The 22413-nt window shown below is 46.7% G+C and overlaps 1 protein-coding gene and 1 pseudogene across 5 annotated transcripts in view; one reads left to right on the top strand and one right to left on the bottom strand.

The window, feature by feature from the left end:
• Nucleotides 1–421: 421 nt before the first annotated feature.
• On the bottom strand, nucleotides 422–2093 carry LOC129647774 (transcription factor E2F5-like; annotated as a pseudogene).
• Nucleotides 2094–15376: 13283 nt separating this feature from the next.
• TFCP2L1 (transcription factor CP2 like 1) overlaps nucleotides 15377–22413 on the top strand; it is a 68408-nt gene continuing 61371 nt past the window's right edge. For 4 of the 5 annotated variants that reach the window (XR_008712025.1, XR_008712024.1, XM_055572921.1 and 1 more), the window contains exons 1-3: nucleotides 15377–15551; nucleotides 16194–16223; nucleotides 18908–19059. Coding sequence is in view for 3 of the 5 variants with exons in the window: in XM_055572921.1 (XP_055428896.1) it covers nucleotides 15490–15551; nucleotides 16194–16223; nucleotides 18908–19059 (244 nt within the window). In the remaining 2 variants the exon portion in view is untranslated. The remainder of the gene's footprint in view (nucleotides 15552–16193; nucleotides 16224–18907; nucleotides 19060–22413) is intronic. The other variant, XM_055572922.1, reaches the window with a different exon arrangement.

The following is a 22413-nucleotide window of genomic DNA, read 5'->3' as shown; positions in this document are numbered from 1 at the left end:
ATTCTTAACCACTGGACCACTAGGCAAGTCCATTGCTACTTTTAAAAAAAAATGAACACTTCTACTCTGACCCCTGATGCACAAGTTCAAGACTTTCTCCAGGGAGTATACTCGGGGTAAAATTGCTAGGGCTTGGGATGTGCACATTTAACATTTTCTACAGTGGCTTGCCAATTTACACCATCCTCAGCACTGTTGTACAAGTGACCAACACTTGGTATTTTGCACCTTAAAATTTTTGCCAGGCTGTGAAATTTCATCTCATGGCCTAAATTTGTATTTTCCTGACTACTAGTTAGGTTAAACAATGTTTTATATGCTTATGGGCCATCTGTGTTTTCTATTCTAGGCAATTTGTCTTCAATTATTTTGGCCCTTATTCAACTGACTGCTTTATCTTGTTCTCACTAATTTATGGAAATTCTTTTTCTTTTTTTAATCTTTTATACAATTTTATTTTAAAAATCTTGTTAATGTACAGGCATTGGCACATTTTAAAAACAAACTACATAAACAGATCTTTCCTATAACCTAGGAAAGTGGAATGTCAGAAGTCAACAAAATGTGATAAACTTAAAGTGCTAAAACAGAAGGCACTTCACAAACTCTGTTCACTGAAACAGTTAATATATCCTAGTTTACACCCTTCACTTTATAAGTGGCAGTGAATGTCTGGATTGGAGGACACAGAGGAACACGGACAGTCTTGTGGCAGTACAAGTGGAAGACAGAACAAGAGATAAGCCCTTGGCCAACTTCCTTGTTTCTCATGACCTGAAGTCTACTTTAACTTTCTTCTCATGTAAGGGGAAGAAAACAGAAGGGTTCAGAGTGGGAAGAAAAGTTGAAATTTCAGAAAGTAATTACTTGAGGGTGGAGGGTTGGTGGATGTGAAATCATTTTTTCTCCTGAAACAGTCAGAATCCTTTGTTTTTATGGTTGAAGTTTTGTGAAGCAAAAATAAAGTATTAGGGAAGAACATTTCAGAATCAGTGAACTAAAAAGGTGTTACATTCATTATTTTAAATACTTAGGTTATTAAGAAGTCTAAAATGTTACACAGTTAGAGGTAGATAACAGTCCCAAGTTTCCATGGAATCTAATAATTTAGTATCTGAACATCAAACAGATCACAAACGCCTTCATTATCATCTAAATTAAAGTTGTAGTCATCTGCTGGGGTCGGAGAAAGCCGTAAGAGCGGAAACACATCAGAAGACATTAACTCATCAATGATATCTCCACTAATAGATCCTGAAGACAAGTCTGTGGCGGGCGTGTGCTGGAGAGGCTGGCTTCGTTCAGAGACAGGTGGCTCAGGCAGGCTCTGGACGGCCCAGCTGGGCTTGTGTGGAGGCACTGGGGTGGGGGGCTGAGAGGGAGGCTGCGCGAGGTCGTCTGGGGGGGGGGGGCACCGGGAAAACCACGGGCTTAGATGAGCTGGACTCTTTATTTATAAGCAGCACGTGGATAGGTCCTGAATGACTCTTTAGATTGATCTGGTATTTCTTTTGTCCATTCTGACCCATTTCTGGAATAGGTACCTCCAGTTGTGTACCAGAAGGTGCTTGAATGGCCAAAAGTGTATCACCATTAAAACAATTACAGATGTCTTCATGAGTTACATAGGAAAATCTATTATTAATGGAGTCGTCCATCACATTTTTGATGCTTTGCTGTAGCCACAACTTCTGCTGATCAAGTTCTCTTTCCTTCAGTTCTAGATCTTCAATTTCAACTTTGAGATATCTTAATCTATCTATGACTTCTTTAGTATTACAGCCAGCACCTACACCTTTCCATTGTATACTGTTTTTTGACTTTTTTTCAATTAAGTCAATTCCTTCCAAGACATTGGTGATATCATAAAGTCTTCTTTTCTGCCTCACAGCCAAAGTATCTGCAGCCGCCTTGAGGTCCAGCACGCCGTCCTTGGCCTCCTGCAGCAGAGACACGAACTTGGCGGTGAGCAGCCCCAGGCTCTTTTCGTGCCGGCTACTGCCGGCCCCGGGCGGCGCGCAGCTCGCGGGCTCGGCCGCCGCCATCGCGTCCCCGCGCTCCGCCACCTGCCGGGCCGGACCCGGGGCGGCCGCGCTGGAAATTCTTAATATATTCTGGACACTAATCCCATGACAATTATACTGTGATGACTTTTTTTTAGTCTGCAAACATTGAGCCCTGTAACTGCAGACCTCAATGCTCTGTCTACCCAAAACCCCCTTGGCCCACCCTTTTTGCCCATCCCCCTTGGCCCATCCCCCTCTGTGCCTGCCTTGATGCCATTTGAAACAATAGGAAAAGCAACACTCTTAATCACATCCTTAACCCAATCTTTCTGGTGAGTTTGCCCCCTTCATCTGGCAGAAAAGTCTCACTAGAGTGAAAAGGATGAAAGGCCATTTAAAAAAAATCTCTGGCTAAGGCTGTTTCTTTACATTCATTGCCCAGCATGGTGGGAGCAGCAGAATTCTTGAACTCTGTGAAACTTCAAACCAGTGCCCTCAAACAGCTTAGAATTCGGACTGTAGGTAGAGTGGTATTTTCTCCCTTTATCACCGGTTGGCTCTCATCTGGGTTTCCCTTTTCTTATTGGACTTGACTCAAAGCAGCCAGAATAAGCTGAGTCAACACATGCCAATGCCCCCTTTCCACTATGTGCACTAACCTACAGACTTGACTGGCACAGAATCCAGCTTCTAAAAGACCACAGGTGGCAACTCGACAAATGTTTCACTACCACATGTCTAAAGGCAACAACTTTCTAGCCTGTCACATCTTTACTTTTATAGCCTCAAACCCAACCCTCTCCATCCAGCCAATTTAAAATTTTTAGATTTGTAATTGCAGCCCCGAGTACCAAATAAGGACCAATTAATATCAATTAAGATCTGGTGGGCAATTCAGGGCTGAAATAATGTCTTTATGATGTCTTCAAGGGTTACAATTCCTTTTGTACTTCTGCTCAATGTTAGAATGGGTGTTTACCCTTCATAATATGGCTGCCTGAGCTCCAGCCTTCACAACTGCCTTCAAGACAGTCAGGAGCAGGAAAAGGCAAGGGTGAAAGGATATCGATCAATTGATCCAGCTCTCCCCCAGGTTTCTTTGCCATATAAAATGTTTAAGCACTTTTTTTTTAGGTGGGAAAGAGGATATTCCGATTTCTCTACTAGGTTCAACAGAATATAATGTTGGAGAAGCTGCTATGCGGAGTGAGTAGTGACACTGATACAAATGTTAAAAGAAGGAACTTAATCTGTAAAGAAACTTATAATAACAACTTAAAGCTTCATCAGCAGGACTTATTTCTAAGTCCAACACTAAGAAATAGGACCACCCAGAATTAAAATAAACTTCTGAGGGTATGAAAAGGGATGCAATGCAAACAAGATGGAAAAATAGTATTTGTTGAGTTGTAAATATGAGTTTTCCATAAGACAAACATTAATTTCCCCCAACTTTGAAATTATTGAGGAATAATGGAGAAATATAATTTTATATATTTAAAGTGTATCATGTGATGATTTGGCGCAAATACACTATGGAATGTACCAAGATCAAGATAATTCACACATCCATCACTCCCCCTAATTAAGGACATTCATAATTATTCAAAAACAAATCTTGCAAATACAAAATAAAGCCTAAATCAGGGGTCAGGGAATTCAAAATATACCAGCAAAAAGGCAAGGCAATAAACTCAGAGTCTAGCTTGTCAAATATTTCCTGCATTAATATTATGTACAGAAGCACTTTGCCAATTTGTACCCAGCAATTTCCTCTGTAGCTGACTGGGGTCCAGACACTAAATACAAATGTGTGTGCAGAACCAAATCATTCTCCATGGTCAAGGGGTAATCAACAGATCATGGAGAAAGATATGGTTTATATCTTTCTAGCTTTATCATAATTCCAAATATGTATTTCAGAGTGTAATTTTGTTTTTGAAGATACTTCCCTTAAATATATTACAATAACCATTAATAAGATGAAACTTTAGTTTCAGGGAGCTGACCCACACCACCCTATCTTAGGATCATGACTTTGTGGAACACACTGAAGTCAGTTCACCTTTTAAGGAATTTCCCCAAAAGTTCCACCTACCAACTTCTACTCACATCTCATTGGCCAGAATTTAGTCATGTGGTTATCTCTCTATTAACCACAAATAACAGCCTGAGAAATGTAGGTTTTCAACTGGGCACAGATTGCTAGGCCTGAACAAGATCAGAGCCTCTGTTTCTTCTTTGTCTTAACAAAGAAGAAGGAAAGAAGAGATCTTAGATGGGTAATTCTAAATAGTTGGGGGCAGAACAAAATGTTGTTCCTGCAGAATTGTTAGATGAACTGAAGAAGCAAGTCTAGGCAATGCTCCCAGAAACAGTCCTGCTTCACCCGTTTGATTAATCTCAGAAACACTTTCTGCCACCCACGCCAGCAAAATGGATGACCTTTATCTAGCCATTCCTTCATATCACTTCTAGATCAGAGCCTTGATGAGTGCATCTTATTGGTGGAAACTAGGTCATAGATCTGCAAGGGGGTTGGGAAATGTAGTTTAAAATTTTGACCTTAAGAATGGGATTCACAGTTGTGATAAGCCAGCATATACCATTGATTTTAAGACATGTGGTTTTTTTTTTTTCTTCACATTTTCATCAGGATGTTTCTGACTGTTGGTGATAGCTCTTGGCCATTTGGCAGTTTTGAGTTCACATTGTACATACATTAGTACTTCCTTATAGTATAATGTTGTGAAAGTATCTTTATCAAAAAGGTGCAGATGATGCCATATGATCTTGCAATCCCACTCCTGATGTTCAGAAAAAACTAATTTAAAAAGATATATGCATCCCAGTGTTCACTGCAGGACTATTCACAATAGCCAAGACACAGAAACAACATAAATGTCCACAGACAGATGAATGGATAAAGAAGATATGGTACACATACACAATGGAACACTACTCAGTCATCAAAAGAAATGAAATAATACCATGTGCAGCAGAATGGGTGGACCTAGAGAATTAAGTGAATTAAGTCAGACAAAAACAAGTATCATGATATCACTTGTATGTGGAACCTAAAAAAATGACGTAAATGAACTTATTTACAAAACAGAAACAGACTCACAGACATAGAGAACAGACTTGTGGTAGTCAAGGGGGACGGGGGATGGGGGGGATGGATTGGGAGTTTGGGGTTAGCGGATGAAAACTATTATATACTGTAGAGTACAGGAAACTATATTCAATATCCTGTGATAAACCATAATGGAAAAGGATATGAAAAAAGAATGTATATAAATTAATCACTTTGTGTACATCAGAAATTGACACAACATTGTAAATCAACTATACTTCCAAATAATTTTTTTAAAAAAGGGACAAACAGTGCTCCCAAATGCTGCACCATCAGTGAGTGCTCCACCCCTGAACCAGGATGCAGAACCTACAAGAAACAGCTCTTCATTAAAAGAGGACCCAGAAGAGCCATACCTGAAAACATAGAGAACATCCAGAAATAAGTTAAATGACCTCCCTTGCTTATGTTCTCCATTTTTATGTGTGCACAAGAGAGATAGACACCTCACTAAAGAAAAGATACTTCAAGAAGAACCAAATGCAAATTCTAAGTGATAAGAAAACATTGTATCAAGTTTAACTCCCAGTGTTTTCTCTTCTTGGTTCATAAAATAATGGAATACCTTACACTGATGACATCTTAGATTCAGTGAAATACTCTGTCGAGCAGGGGGAAGGGGTCAAAAGACTCTAGGCAATCAGGGCAAAGTCTGTGTTGCTGAACAGGACAGTGAGGAACTGTTCCTCACTCCTGACCACCGGGGCAGCCCAGGAGGAGCGGGGCACGTGCTAGTGAACATGGGGCCCTGGACCTGTGGGCGGTGTGCCTGGTTCCACTGGGTCAGCTCTCGGGACTCCTCAGGCCACACGGGGCAGAGTGTGTGTTCTGGCCAATGGACCAGAAATGCCTCCTAAGTGTACCCAAGGCCTGGAAGGGAAGCATGGCTTCCTGGGAATCCCATGCTCCTGCAGGTGGAAGCAGAAAGCTAGGGAGCAGCCCCAGGGCGAAGAATCCTGCTTCTTCCTAGGGCTTGGCAGGTTATGGAGTCCCTCCATGCCCACTGCGTCTTTGCTTCCTCACAATTCCACACTCCACCATGGGACTGTATGTTTGCTTGCACACTTATCTCCCTATATCAAACCTTCAGCTCTGTGTGGTCGCCCAACCCATAGTAGAACTCAACAAATACTCATTAAATGAATAGAATGAATGAATATGCTAATGGATGACAGGAACGGGATGAGGACGGTGAGATTCAGAGAAGTCCCTGGTAAATGGTAGAGCTGAGGGTTTTGCCATCTTCCCCTCTTCCCTGTGCATTTCCCACCTGCCATCCTTGGACAGGCCCTCCCAGGAGCAGACTCCGAGGTGGAGATTAGGTGCAGGAAGTTTTATGGGGAATGCTGTTAGCATGGATGTCAATCTATGTCTAAATGAAGTGCAGGAAGCGGAGGGTTGAACTGCAAGGCAGATGCAAAGAAGGCTTCAGCCAATCCCATGGCAGCTCTGAGCCTAGGAGAGCCTGGCTGGGGCACAGGACCCGGGCCTGTATATGTTACATTGACCAGACCTTGGGTGTAGGCTGTCCCAAGAAAGGGGACATGACAGTGGACGGAAAGTTCCAGAGAGGTGCCCAGCTGTATGTCAGTAGCCAGCATTCCCAGGGGTGGGTAAGAGCAGGACAGGTGTTTGGACCTCAAGGGAATGGCTGGACAGCACCCCGCAGCATCTACACACCATATTGAGATAGGGGAAAAAGTCATTCTGGAACAGGGGCTGCGTGCATTTTCACTTTAAAAAAAAAAAAAAAAGCCTGCTATTTCCATCTTGGTGGGTTTCAGGAAGGTAGACATGCTGCTAGTAACTCCAGATTTTACAGGAATGTGAAGGAGCATATTTGAGAGCCAGTGAAGGTCTTGATAGAGGATCTGGCTCCATGGTGAAGGAGACAACAACATGTGTAACTGGCTGGTGGGATTCCAAGGACAAAACAGAAGCAGGGTGTGATGAAGAGACATGGGAAGTCAGGAGACCTCAGCTCATGCTGCAGGTTGCCCTCTACTCTGTGTCTTGGCAAGTCCCTCACCCATGTGCCTCTGTTTCTTCATCTGTAAAATGGGAATAATATTTCTTGCCTAGTGCCCTGTCAAGGTAAGACAGATACCAATATCCCCCTGAAATCCATTCTCCCATCTTCCTTGGTAAGAAACCCCTGAGTTTTAGCTGGGCCTGGGCCATACCTTAAGACCTATATTTCCCAGTTTTCCATACAGCAAGGTGAAGCCAGATGATTAGGCTCCAATCATTGTTAAGTAAGAAGAAGAGGTGTGAACATTTTTCTTGAAGAAAGCCGGAGTTCCCTTTTCTGTACCTCTTTCTTGTTGGCAGGAGTGCTGTCAAAATGGCTGGCGCTCCAGCAGCCATTTTAGACTATGTTGTGACCTTACAAATGCAAGATACACGTGGCAGAGAAACAAGGTATAAGAAGGCTAGGTTCTTGACACTGTAGAATGTAAGGCACTAATTATCTCTAGAACAGAGTTTCACAACCTGAGCCCAACTGACATTTTGTATCAGATAATTCTTTGTTGTGGGGGCCTGTTCTGTGCATTGTAAGATGTTCACCAGCATCCCTGGCCTCTACTCACTAGACACGACCACAGCCCCTGAGTTGTGACAACCAAAAATGTCTCTAGAAATTGCCATGTGTCCACTGAAGGAGGGGTTAAGTCATCTTGAGTTGAGAGCCACTACTCTGGACCAATCTGTCCAGTAGGAATGTAATGCAAGCCACATATTTAAATTTAAAATTTCTAATAGCAGTCACATTTTTAAAAAGTAAAAATGAACAGGTGAAATTAATTTTGATAATAAAATGTATTTAACTCAATGCAGCCATTTCTCAGTATCTCCAGAGGCTTTGTTTCAGGATCCCTGCAGATACCCAATTCCAAGGACATGGAGTTTTGGACCCACTGTACACTTTGGAACATTCAAGAAGTAGTGAACACTCAGATTGGTGATCTGCAACTGAATGGCTGACTGTGTTTAGGAAGCTGGGACATGAGGCTCTGCATGCTTGTTTCCCTGAGTCCTACCAATGGTTCCAAGAGGCAAGCGGCATGTTCATTCTATAAATGAAGTCTCAGCTCTAAGAGCATGGCCGGTGCAGTCATGTCCAGCCAAGGTGTCCTCTCCCAGGCCGAGGCACTGACAGCACTGACAGGATCCCTCTCGGGGACTGGCCACCCTCGGAATCACTTTCCCCAAGTCCCCTCCCCTCCCCAGCAGCAACCTGTGTCTCCATGACTGATCAGTGTGAGTATACATTTCAGCCTCCCAGCTCCAATAGGATCCACAGAGGACTCAGCCTAACTCACCCCTCTACCCACTCCTTCCCACCCTAACCCCCACTTCGAAAGCTGCTGATTCAAAGAACAGGCTTCAGTAAACACTCATTGTAACTCTGCAGCAGAGGGGTTAAGTGACTTACCGAAGGCAACACAGCCACTCCACTCCCCAGAATTCAGAGGTCACCTGGCCCCTTCCTACACCAGGGGCTAGCCTGTGGCTCTTGCTTTATTGTCCCCCTAGAGAACCACACTCCTTGCTCTGCACCTTTGCAGGTGTTCTTCCTTATGCCTGAGAACCCCCTGCTGTTTTCTTTCACTTAAAGAAATCCCACCTCCCTTGAGACCCAGCTCAAATTAGCCCTCCTCTCCTCCCCCAGAAAACCCACCTGGGTTACCCAGCTCTAAGATTTCTGGACAGTTCTGGCACCCCTACTGTGCCTTCTGCAGACACATGTGCCCATGGGCACCGCAGCTGGGGAAGAGCCCCCGGGAGTCACACTGATGAGGAGGTTGGGGCAGAGGGGAGGGGGCTGACCCTTTGGAATGCTGTGCACAATTTTATGTTATTCCTAGAAGATTAGTTAATTGCACAATCGACTGTACTGGTGATTCTCCTGTTGGAAGTGTCTCCTATGTTTATTTGTTTTTTGTGTGTGCTATGCAACTTGCAGGATCTTAATTCCCAGATCAAGGATGTAACTGGGGTCCCAGGAGTGGGAGCATGGGGACTTAACCACTGGACCATCAGGGAAGTCCCTCCCAGTTTCACGTCAGTTCACATCAGTCAAATCAGATGAGCAGCTGCTAAGTAGCCTTTGTGTAATGACCCCAAGCCACGTGCAGGGGACACATTTCCAAGGAGGATGAGGCCCCTGCCTGGATGAGTCCAGAGCCTGGTAGGGGCACAGACTCATGGAAGATTGCTGCCTCCCCACAAAGGCTGTCAGCTCCCAAGGGCCTCAGAGACCCCAGCCTCCCCCAGCTGTCAGGCACACACTGGGTATGTTCGGCCACAACCCTGGGCACAGCTGCCCCACCCATGCCCTGACTTCAGCCAGGGGCTGAAGGCCAGAACCAGAATAGGGCGCTGAGTCCAGAGGTCCAGAGTCAGGAGGCTTGGGTTCAAATCTGGGATCTCAGCCACCTTGCCTTGGGCAGGTTGTGCCAATGTTTGGAGTCTCGATCTCCCCTCTTGGAATAATCACAGTGAACCTTGCAAGGGTTATGGTGGAGACAGTGTGTTCATGAAATTAATGCCTGCGAAGAGTCAGTGCTCAGCAGATGGGAGCTTCCTCCCTGTTCCCTGCCTGGGGCTCTGCCCCTCAGCAGGAGTCAGGGTTCAAGGGCCGGGCAGGCCAGAGACCAGGTGCAGGAGGGCTCCCTCCTGCCAGCTCTGGGCCCATCCCGTTCCCCTGCCTGGGCAGTGTGCACAGCAGTGAGGGCGGGCCAGCCTCCACCTGAAGGGCACTGCCCCCTCTGTATTTGCAATCCGCTGTTCCCAACCCTGTGGGCATAACAGGGCCCATGGGAGAGGATCACCCCAGGAGAACATCCCTGCCCATGAGCTCCATGGGGCCCTGGGCAGCTGCTTGGGAGCAGACACACCTCTGGTCACAGCATGCTTGCCTAGCCTCCTGTGATGAAAGAAACACAAGCCCTCGGGACAGAAACTGATGGTATCCAAAGAGCAAGAACTCTCAGTTCTGACCTCAAAACCCAGCTGTGGCATTCAGCTTCCTGAGCCTCAGTTTCCTCATCTGTGAGATGGGGTGATAAGCCTGCTTATCCCAAATTCCAGAGAATGGCCCTGGGCGTGGCACACAGTGAAAGTCAATAGTCCATCATTAGTGAATTGTGGACGTTTACAAAATGAAAAAGAGGGACCAATAGGCCATCGCCTGCACATCTGTCTTCTACACACTAGTCTGAGAGCCCCCGGGTCCAGGCTGGGCTTAATTGAGCCCTGCAACACCGACAACCCACAGGCAGGGGTGGGCATCCTACTTCACACAGAGTGACTCTGATGTAGTCTTCAAGGCACTGCCAATCCTACTCTCAAGAGAATCAAAATCTGGAAATTCGCTATCAGTCCAGTGGTGCCAGGGCCTGGGTTCAATCCCTTGGGAAACTAAGATCCTGCAAACTGCACTGTGTAGCCAAAAAGGAAAAAAAAAAAAGTCAAACTCTAGGAATGGAGTGAAGGTATGCAGTCCCCTAAAGGGACTGAGAGGGCTGGTCATTCCTGAGAGACTGTGCTTACTGATCCTAAGTCTCATCACCACCTTGAAACTAAGCCTGATTACTCCTATTCACCAATGGCAAGGCTGAACTTCAAAGGGCCCAGTACATCATCTCTCCATTAGTATCAGACAAACCATGCTGCCTCTTCATGGATTAAAGCTATATCCATGTGTTTTCTTCTAGGCATTCCGGGCAGGGTTCAGTGGGTGGCTCATTTCTGTTTCACATGGCATCTGCTGGAGCAGATCCACTGGCTCAGCCAAGACAGCCCCTGACTTACTTTACTCAGTATGATGATCTCTAGGTCCATCCATGTTGCTGCAAATGGCATTATTTCACAAGCTTGCATTCTCACTGGAGAGGCAGGGGAGAGTGGTGGTAGTGAGCAACAATCACAATGCAGTGTGATCAAGAACATAGGTGGGAGGCTACACTCCTTGGGGTTGCAAAGAATCGGACAGGACTGGGTAATTAACACACACACAGGTGGGCCTTCCTTGGTGGCTGAAATGGCTGGGGCACAGGTGGGCCATTGGGCTTCCCTGGTGGTTCAGATGGTAAAGGTTCTGCCTGCAATACAGGAGACCCGAATTTGATCCCTGGGTCAGGAAGATGCCCTGGAGATGGGAATGGCTACCCACTGCAGTATTCTTGCCTGGAGAATTCCATGGGTAGAGGAGCCTGGCAGGCCACAGTCCATGGGGTTGCAAAGAATGGGACAGGACTAAGTGACTAACACATGGGTGGGCCTTGCTCTCCAACAGGGCAGATAGACTCTCCCCTGGGTGGTCCAAAGCTCTGAAAGAATGGAGGCAGAAGCTGCCTGGCCTCTTAGGGTCAGCTGGTCCTGGAAAACCTATGTTCTGTGATCAAAGCAAGTCCTAGGACCATTTCGATGTGAAAGGCAGCATGGGTTTATTTACCCCACCCATGGCCACACATCCTGACAAAGCCAGGTGGGAAAGTCAGGTCTGAGCCATCATGATCTCCTTCCAGGAGATCTTTCTCCAGGCTTTTGCACAGGCTGTGTGCTCAGCTGGAGACTCTCCTCCAGCCCCGACTTCACAGATGGGCTTAACTTCCCCAAACCCATCCATGAGGAGACATCATTTTACCTGGGAGACTTGCCCTGAGCTCCAAAATCCTCCCTGGTGTTCACTCCCACTCTTCAGGAGCTCTGGACCACCCGGGGGAGAGTCAGTCTGCCCTGGTGGAGAGCAAGGCCCACCTGTGTGTGTGTTAATTACCCAGTCCTGTCCGATTCTTTGCAACCCCAAGGAGTGTAGCCTCCCACCTATGTTCTTGATCACACTGCATTGTGATTGCTGCTCACTACCACCACTCTCCCCTGCCTCTCTAGTGAGAATGCAAGCTTGTGAAATAATGGCATTTGCAGCAACATGGATGGACCTAGAGATCATCATACTGAGTAAAGTAAGTCAGACAGAGAAAGACAAATGTCATATGATATTGCTTATATGTGGAATCTAAAAAAATGGTACAAATGAACTTACAAAACAGAAATAGATTCACAGGTATAGAAAACAACCTTATGGTTACCAGAGGATAAGCAGGGGGCAGGGAAAATTGGGAGATTGGGATTGACATATACACACTACTATATATAAAATAGATAACTAAGAAGGACCTGTGCTACTGTATAGCACAGGGAACTCCACTCAATAGTCTAAAATGACCTATATGGGGAAAGAATCTAAAAAAAGAGTAGGTACATAGATAAATGTATGTATAACTGACTCACTTTGCTGTATGCCTGAAACTAACAACATTGTAAATCAACTATACTCCGGTTAAAAACATAAAAAGTATGTAAACTTGCACCTAGCACCCAGGGGCACGTGGCAGGTACTCTGGAGGTATTTGCCCAGTGAAGGAACCCAGGAAAGAGCTCTTTCTATACCGCCTCAGAGTGTCTCCCGTATCAATACTGCACTTGTCCTGGAACCTCAGACAGAGCTTAGTGTTCAGGACGCTTATTTGAAAGTTCCCTTGAAATTAACAGTTATGTAAGGGGTGGAATGCAGGTCAGGAAGCAACAGTTAGAACTGGACATGGAACAACAGACTGGTTCCAAATAGGAAAAGGAGTATATCAAGGCTGTATATTGTCACCCTGCTTATTTAACTTATATGCAGAGTACATCATGAGAAACGCTGGGCTGGAAGAAGCACAAGCTGGAATCAAGATTGCCGGGAGAAATATCAATAACCTCAGATATGCAGATGACACCACCCTTATGGCAGAAAGTGAAGAAGAACTAAAAAGCCTCTTGATGAAAGTGAAAGAGGAGAGTGAAAAAGTTGGCTTAAAGCTCAGCATTCAGAAAACTAAGATCATGGCATCTGGTCCCATCACTTCATGGCAAATAGATGGGGAAACATTGGAAACAGTGTCAGACTTCATTTTTTTGGGGCTCCAAAATCACTGCAGATGGTGATTGCAGCCATGAAATTAAAAGATGCTTACTCCTTGGAAAAAAGTTATGACTAACCTAGATAGCAGACTGAAAAGCAGAGATATTACTTTGCCAACAAAGGTCTGTCTAGTCAAGGCTATGGTTTTTCCAGTGGTCATGTATGGATGTGAGTTGGACTGTGAAGAAAGCTGAGCACTGAAGAATTGATGCTTTTGAACTATGGTGCTGGAGAAGACTCTTTAGAGTCCCTTGGACTGCAAGGAGATCCATCCTAAAGGAGATCAGTCCTGGGTGTTCATTGGAAGGACTGATGCTGAGGCTGAAACTCCAATACTTTGGCCACCTCATGAGAAGAATTGTCTCATTGGAAAAGACTCTGATGCTGGGAGGGATTGGGGGCAGGAGGAGAAGGGGACGACAGAGGATGAGATGGCTGGATGGCATCACGGACTGGATGGATGTGAGTTTGAGTGAACTCCGTGAGTTGGTGATGGACAGGGAGGCCTGGCGTGCTGGGATTCATGGGGTCGCAAAGAGTCAGACACGACTGAGCGACTGAACTGAACTGAAGGGGTGGAAAGGAAGTAGGAGTATGTGAGGGAAGCCCCCTGACAGCTCTGAGTCACCCCATGCAGAATCCTGAGGCTACAACAGCCCATTAGCGGAGATGGCCAGACTTTGATACTTTTGTCTGGCTGGTCATTGGGGCCACCCCAACAGGGAAGCTACCTTGGGCAAGGCGACTCTACAACAGAGTCCTTGGGGGCAGGGGCAGAGTGCTGAGGACTGTCTGCTGTGCTTTCCCTGTGGCTGGTGCAGCAAATCCATCCTTGAAGGGAGATCTGAGTGACAGGAGAGCAGTGGGGAGGCGGTGGTCACTAAGAGCTTCCCAGAGGGGGTTGCCTGCCAGCTGTCACCTTGGTTGGAGGGAGGGGAGCTGGAGAGCAGACTGAGGGAGGATCTGACTCACCTCCACGCTTGGGGAAGCTGGAGTTCTGGATCCCTGTTTCCAAGGGACATCATTTGATTCCGTTAACACCCAGGAAGAGAATATGCAGCTCATCTGTGCCAGGCAGTGGTAGTGGGGGTGTGGCTCTCGTTGGATGTAGGTCATGGTGCTTTTACCTCCACTCCCTCCTAACTGCTGCACCCCTATGACCCACTGTCTGCACTCCTTCCGGACTGATCTTTACAAAAACAAATCAGATATGCAACTCCTCTGCTGAAACACAAATTAGATTAAAACCCCAGCTCCTTCTTTGCCAGGGCCTGGGAGTTCCTCTTTGATCTGCCCCGCCCACCACTCCCACCTCACTTTCTAAGTTCACCTGTGGGTCACCCAGCCCCAGGCCATGCCCAAGTAGGTCAGCCTCAGGGCTTTGCCAATTACTTCTGCCCCTGCCTGGAACCACTTTCCCTCCGGATGTTCACAGAAGCGCTTCCTGTGAATTTAGAAGGCCTCAGTTCAACGTCACCTCCTCCAAGAAGCTTTCTCTGATTACTCACTTGAGGCATTCCTTTTTCGTATTTATTCAGCAAATATTTATGGAGCACTCACTATGTCCCGGGCTTCCCTGGTGGCTCATACGATAAAGAATCCCCCTGCAACGGGGGAGACCTGGGTTCGATCCCTGGGTTGGGAAGATCCCCTGGAGGACAGCGTAACAACCCACTCCAGTATTCTTGCCTGGAGAATCCAATGAACAGAGGAGCCTGGCAGGCTACAGTCCATGGGGTCGCAGAGTCGGACATGACTGAGCGACTAAGCACAGCACAGCAGCACCATGTCCCAAGCACTTTTCCAGGAGGTAGGGATAACAGAGTGAGCTAGAGTCCACACCTTGTCCTCTTGGAGATTATACTATACTGGGAAAGAGATCAATACTCGAGTGTAGATTAAAACAAAACACGATTTCTGAGAGTGCTGTGAAAAAGCGAGAGCAAGTTAAGGGGACAGCATGTCGGGGTCTCAGATACCCAAGCTCACAGCCTCCTCACCCCACCCACGGTGAGGCTCTGGGAGAGGGAAGACACCAGGGCTGCGGGGACGGTTACCTGGGCCCCACCCTCGAGGGCGGGATACGGGCAGTGCCGGGCCAGATCCCCGCCCGCAGCCGCGCTGCACGCTCGCGGTCGCCGCCCTGGAGGCGCGCTCGCTCCCGGGAAGGGCGCGCTTGTGCGGGTCACCAGGTGAGGCGGCCGCGCGGCCTGGGGGCGGGTCCGGACGAGGCCCCGCCTCCCGAGCCGTCCATAAATGCGCAGGGCGGGCGGCCACCGCTGTAAGGAGCGCTGCTGGCAGGTGACCTAGAGGTTGGGTCGCCCCGCGTCCCGTCCGCCGCGCGCCTGGGTCGGGCCGGGCTCGGAGCCCCAGCCATGCTGTTCTGGCACACGCAGCCCGAGCACTACAACCAGCACAATCCCGGCAGCTACCTGCGGTAAGGGGCTCGGGGCGGGGTCCGCGGGCTGGGAGCCGTCTGACGTCCGCGGGCCGGGAAAGGAGCGGCCGGGCCGGGGATCCCGAGCGCCCTCGCCGCCTCCTTACTCTGTGCCCTTTGGGGACTGAGGGAGATCTGCCCAGACTCCTGCCTGGGACAGACAGACCGACCCTGGCGAGACCCGACGCTCGGAGTTGCGGGCTCGCGCGGGAGGCGGGTTTGCAGAACCTAGTGCTCGCGGGGCTACTCCCCCGACGACCCCGGGCGGGCGCGGAGCGCACATCTCTGGGTCGCAATCTCCCCGGGGTCTTTCCACCTCTGCGTCTCTCCTCTCCCCGCTCGCGTCGAAGAGGAAACTTCCTGCCGTCGGTCTGGAGCTGTCCCGGGAAGTCTGGTCCCCTGCTCTTTGCCCCTCTCCGCCCGGGTCCCTCTCCGAGCCTCGCGTCCTCTCCAGTGTCCTTGGTCCGCCCGAGGGGCGAGCGAGCGGTGAGCGCGGCCCTGCGCTCCGCCTAGCGGACCTGCAGCGGGGGCGGGCGGGGGCTCGGGAGGGACCGGGTGCCCTCTGCCACTAGGTGGTCTTGGTATGTGGGTCCGAGGCCCGCATGTTGATTGCCCTTGATGGAAATCTTTCTTCTTCTGCAGGGATTTGACTAGTGCTCTTCAGAGGGAAAAGTAAGTCCTGCCTGTTTTGCAAAGTTCTCTCTCCCGTCCCCTTCAAGGAAGTGGCACCCCCGTTAGCTTCAGTTCCTGGAGGATTGTTTTTCCCTGTTGTGCAGCTGGCTGGGTACTAATGGGCAGTCATTTCACTTTCTGAACTCGCCTGAACCAGCTTTAGCCTGTCTTTATTTCCATCCTAGTCACAGTTTATGAAATGTGCCTAATTTAACCCAAAGGGCATTTGATGTGAGCTCAGAGAAAGTGAACCGTGGGCCAGACCACCCCACAGAGAGACCTGTCCTGCCTGCTTTATTTTATTTTTGACCCCCAAAAGTTCCAACTCAGATTTAACAGTACAGGTGGTGTGGAAATCCTAGCTTTGATAGATATTTGTCCAGTAGTCTTCTCTGAAGACAGCCCAATTCCAGCAGGCAAAGGAATGGTTGGGAATAAGTAATATGTCTGCTGTGTTTTATTCATGGGCAAGAGAGGTAGGAGATGGCATAAGCCTAGGGTTTTAATTAAGGACTTATGTCTCACAGCAGACCATGGTGATCCACCAGAGGCAGGCTCCTCTGGGAGGAGGTGTTAAGCCCACCAGGCAGATTTTTTTTTTTCTGCATTGTGTGGTATATGGAATTTTAGTTCACTGACCAGGGATTGAACTGGAGTCCCCTGCAGTGGAAGCCAGGAGTCTTAACCACTGTACCTCCAGGGAATTCCCCACTGGGCAGATGTTAATCTCTGGCAGAAGATTGTGTCCATTCACTTACCCGAAATGCTACAATGGAATACATTTTTATTGTATCGTAGGATGCAATTTTAGTTGTAATTTTGCCTCAATTTTAGTTTGTAGTGATTCAGTTTGTTGCCATACCTTATAAATGACTTTGAAGGTGACCCTGAGTGAAGAAGTGAGTGTATGTAAAACTTCCTGGACACCGAAAATGTCATCCCTTTAGGGAATAATTCTCCTCTTGAACTAGAGGTGCCCTTACTTTAAGAGTTTGGTATTGCATTCATCCTGGTGAGGTGGTTGGGAATTGGGGTAAAAGGTGCTATAAGGCCATATGGGTTTCTGGGGTCATATGGGGACCATGGATAAAGACTCATTTGGTCCACACTCTCTTGTTTTATGTTACTTCTTGGAAGCCAGGGCTTTTACACTTGGAGAGGTTGACCTTGATGGATGCCATGGGGAGGGTCCATGAACATGCCCCTGTTCCCCCTAGAGTGAAGAAGATCTTATTCTTTTGCTTGGTTTGTGCATTTAATTTTGGTCATCTTGTCACTGTGCAGCATTTCTTCAAGTTGTCCGACCTTCCTGGGGTAGTGGTCTGTACTCCTTTCTTCCCTACTTCTGTTTGATGTTCTGGTGACTTTTATTCCTCAGCAGATAAGGATACCAGGATTGAAATAAGTTACTGTTGAGTGATGGCTCTTCCCCCAACCCTGGCTACCCCCACCTTTTTTTTTTTAATTTAAAGGCAGCAGCCCATGGATTATTAACTTAACATGGTCTGGGCAAACATGAAATTATGCAATCCCCCGGGAATCAGATCTCTTTGCTTCACCCCCATTCCTGGATAACCACTTAGACTGGGCATGTGCCCCAATCTGGACAAGGGAAGGCATGAGGTGGAGGACCCAGGGCAGTGGGTGGTGGCAGGGGCGGCCCTCCATACAGAAGGTTCCTAGGTGAGCCACAGCTGGACATTTCCTTCTGAAAGTTGGTCTGACATGCTGGGGTATGTGCCCGGCTTGTGTTTTAGATACTTGTGTATGGTGTTGTAAGAGGAATAGATTGTATCAGTGACTCTGCTGTTTACATAGTGAAGTGGGGTCAGTGAATCTGATTCAGCACCCGGGACACTCGGAGGGCGGAGGCTTATGGAGATAAGGGCACAGGACCCTTTTTTGGCGCCAGTGTCCATACTATAATCTCTTCATAATCCAGAGAGCTTAACCAAGTCCCTCTTGCATGCAAGTCATTCATGTTCTCAAAGATTTTGTTTTTTCTTGGGGATGCACTTAAAAAAGCACATCTAGAAATAAGTTCTCCAGTCCTAGGCTGATGTGAAGCTGATTTTTTGGATCTGATGGGAATTTTTGTTTAGAGGTAGAGGAAAAGAATCTTTGAGCATCTCAGTATTTTCCATTTGGATGAGAAAACTGAATTGAAACTACGGTTGTTCTAGTTTTGCAGTTAAGAGATATTAACATGACCGTTAAAATAAGGTTTATGGGCCAGCTGTCCTTTCTTTTTAGAAGTGTGGAAGTATGTCTCGGTTTTTATGAGTGAAGTAGACAGTTTCTGTATTTGCATGGTTTATAGAGCCTAGAGGACAGGATTGTCTTGGTCTGAGATGTGACCAATAGCTAGAAGAGTTTATTTGAAAAATAAAATATTTTGTTCGAGTTCTTGTTATAAAAGCCAGACACTTGTGGATGGAAACCATGCGACATCTGAATAAATCTCTCAAAGGTCACGGAGTGAAAGTAGAATCATCCAGGATTGGTCTCTTCCATTGGGAAGCATTTTAGAGTATTTGTGACGTCGTGTAGGGAGCTGAACCTGCTAGCTGCGCTAGGCTGGGCTGCGTTGCCCTTGATGCTGCCCGAGGTTGGCCGCTTAGTCCTGCCTTTGCACATTGGCTCTGCGGGCCCTGCTCCTGATCCCTCCCACCTGTGTGTTGCAGCGACGTCCTCGCTCTGCCCATCTTCAAGCAGGAGGAGCCCCAACTGTCCCCCGAGAACGAGGCCCGCCTGCCGCCCCTGCAGTATGTGCTGTGTGCCGCCACATCCCCAGCTGTGAAGCTGCACGAAGAGACTTTGACCTACCTCAACCAAGGTAGTGCTGGAGCTCCGGGCCAGGGTGGAGCCTGGGGGCTGAGGGTACCACCCAGCAGTGGGGAGTTGACCTGAATGACTCATCTGGGCCTGTTTCCTCATCAGGGTGGGAGAGATGGGGTTTGGGAAGGGGTTTCTGCCGTCAGATGGCATCTGTTTCCTAGCTGTGAGACTTCCCAGCCTCAGTGTTTTCTTCCCCCAAAGTGGACACATCAGCTGTGTCTCACTCAGGCCAAACAGTGTTTCACATTCCATGCGGGCCCTCCAGGGAGCAGATGATGCTCGGTGAATGGCGGCCATAGTTATACTTGCTATTTGCTGGGGCCACACCTGGTGCCCTTTCCTGGACATAGAGTGAGCACCTTTGGTGTACGGGGTCAGCCGCCCTTTCTGGAACTGTACCTATCAGTGATGGGAAGGCCCATCCTCAAGGCTGGATTCCACATGTGCCAGGCAGGAGCCCTTTGTAGCGATGGGGACGAGCGTGCTCACCGTGTCCTGGGAGAAATGGCACGGGGTTTGAACTTTGCATTCCGATCCCAGCCCTTCCCAGCTCTGTGACTTCCCCTCGGAGCCTCAGTGTGTTCACGTGCAAAATGAGAAGTGTTATTTTGTGACGTTTGAGAGAGTTAAGGTGTGTGAAGTGTAGTTTCCATTTCTGATGTTCTTTATCAGGACACATGGACCAGTGGCCTAACCGATGACCTTTTTGTGGTTTTTGTGGGGTTATGTGTCTGTGTTGATTGTCCTTCCTCCCTGGATCACCTCAGAGGGCCTGGCATTCAGTGGAATCATTGCCCTTCCGTTTCGAATGGGAAGAGCCAAGGAGCTGGGGGATGCAGTGCTTTCTGGAGGGAGGTGGTGGCGGGGGCAGCAGTGTGGTTACAATTTATCTTACATGGGCAGCTTCCTTTCTGTAGAACTTTGACTCCCTGATTTGGGGAACGGAAGTCCAGATGGGGTGGGGGCGGGATGGAAGTCCAGCCTGCCATCAGGCTTACCTCTGACAGCTCAACCTTCCCGCTTCTGGGCCAGGAATGAGCTCAGAATTAGCAGATGGCTCTGTGTCTGCCTCTGGATGTGGCCAGGGGATGGGCATGCTTATCCCTGTGAGTGGCTCAGCGGCCTCTGTGGGTCCCCAGGCCAGGCTCAGGCAGCTCTAGGGCACCTGGCTCAGGCCCTGAGATCTATGTTCCATCTGCTGAGGCCAGTGACCCCTGATGGCAGGTGTCCTGGCTGGTGGAAGAATAGCTCTGTGTGTCTGTGCTTGTTTGTGGAATGGCTTTGGCCATTTTCCTTTCTCTTTCATGGAAGGTCAGATGCTACCAACTTATGTACCTTCAAGCAGTGGCTGTCCTCCCCTGGGCCTCTGCTCTCTTGCCTAAGTGTCGCATGAAGAAGCTGGGTGATGTTTACAGAGCACTGGGGTCTGGGGTGGTTCTTGTTCCTGGCCGGTCGTGGGGTCTGAGGCCCTGCTGGACCTGCTGCTGGTCTAGTGTGCCCACCTCTCCCACTGCTTCCCACCCTATCTGTAAGGCCTTTACTGTCTCCTGTACCTTCCCTCAACTCCTTCCCTCCTTTCTTTAATCAGTCACCTTTGGGCAATGTTTGACAGTCAACACTACCTCTTTTAAAAAGGAGTTATCCTTTGCTCAGTATAGATAAGTTGAAAGAGAGGCAAAAAGAGCTGCCCAGGGGTTGATTTGGTGTATTTACTTTAGATCTTCTTTTTTAGTTATATGTTCCCGATTATTGAAAATAATACATGTTCATCAAATAGGTAACTAATCAGAACCTGCTATATAGCACAGGGAACTCTATTCACTGTTCTATAATGGCTTATATGCAAAAGGAATCTTAAAAGAAAAAAAGTGGATATACGTATATGTATAACTGATTCACTTTTCTATACACTGGAAACTAACACAATGGCTTAAATCAACTATACTCCAATAAAAATTTTAAAAAAAGAATATAATACATGTTCATTATAGGAAACTTGGATCATTTAAAAGCAAGTAAGTTAAAAATTAAATTGAAATCTCTAATTTCACCTGAGAGCCGTTGCTAACCATATTTCTACATATTTGCATACGTAAAATTAAAATTATTACAGTGCTGCAGATATATGCCCTGTTTTCTTTGTTTACTATATTTATGAGCTTTTCTCGTGTTATTAAAAGTGCTCCATGATTACATTTTTGTAATGGTTGCATAGTATTTCAGAGTTCTATTAACTTGGACTAGTCTCATGGTATGAATACTTAGTTTTCAGTTGTCTTTGTGTGAAATGTTGATTATTATTTTGGATAAATATAAATCAGAGATATACTTACTGGTTCAAAGGAGTTAAGTAAGGCTTTTGCTACATCTTGCCAAACTGACTTCTCAGCTGAATGTACCAATTTACGAGGTAGCCAGTAGGGTATGTTTTACTGTCTCTTATATTGGATATTGTTGCTTTTTGCCTCATTAGTGAAACAGGATTTAATCTTAAACTAGCATTTATATCATTGCTAATGTGGCTGAATATTTAAAAATATATTTATTGATCTTTTAAATTTCTCCATCAGTTATGTTCATGTTCTTCACACACTTTTTTACTGGGATGGTTCTATCTTACTGATTGTAACAGCTTACCCTATGTGAAGAATATATATTTTTTGTGATATATGTATTTATGTGACAATTATATTTATTTTGTGGTAATTAGATATATGTATGAGATATGTATCATGGGTTTTTTTTCAGTGTAGATATTGAATTTCAGTATATATTATCAAACCTTCTCAGTTTTCTAAAATAAGTTTTCTTTTATGTTTAGAATGCCTGCCTACCCCAAAATCAACTTAGTGGTTTCCTAAATTTCATGTTTCTAAATTTTTACATTGCAGTGCACTTGGAAGTCTTCTGGAAATAATAATGTCATTTAGTGATACTTTGGCTTATTACTGCATAAAATATATTTATTTCTTTTTTTCCCTAGCCTTACCGGTGGGATTTATACTTTGATACGTTGCACTGGAAATTTGTGATGTGATCTAACAGTCTAAGTTTATTTATTTTTCTAAATAGTTAACCTACTAGTTGACACCTGGTTTATCTCTTAGTCTCACTGGTTTAAATGACACTTTGAAACATTTGAAAAGCCATATTCTAAAGTACTAGTCCAGAAACAGAGCCTTGTATAGATGTTTGTCCTGTATACCTGATATTCATTGATTCTTGCCCCATTTCTAGTTGCAGTAATTATAGCTTGAAAATATGTCTCTTAGACATTTTTAATCACTTATTCTTAAGATAAATTTTTATAGCCATTAAATCTTCCTTCTATAGTTAAATTTTTTAATGAGAT

This window comes from Bubalus kerabau, chromosome 3, assembly GCF_029407905.1.
Source record: "Bubalus kerabau isolate K-KA32 ecotype Philippines breed swamp buffalo chromosome 3, PCC_UOA_SB_1v2, whole genome shotgun sequence".
In the NCBI taxonomy this organism is placed as follows: domain Eukaryota; kingdom Metazoa; phylum Chordata; class Mammalia; order Artiodactyla; family Bovidae; genus Bubalus; species Bubalus kerabau.
Note: the sequence above shows the minus strand (reverse complement) of the source record. Positions and strands in the feature narration are given on the sequence as shown.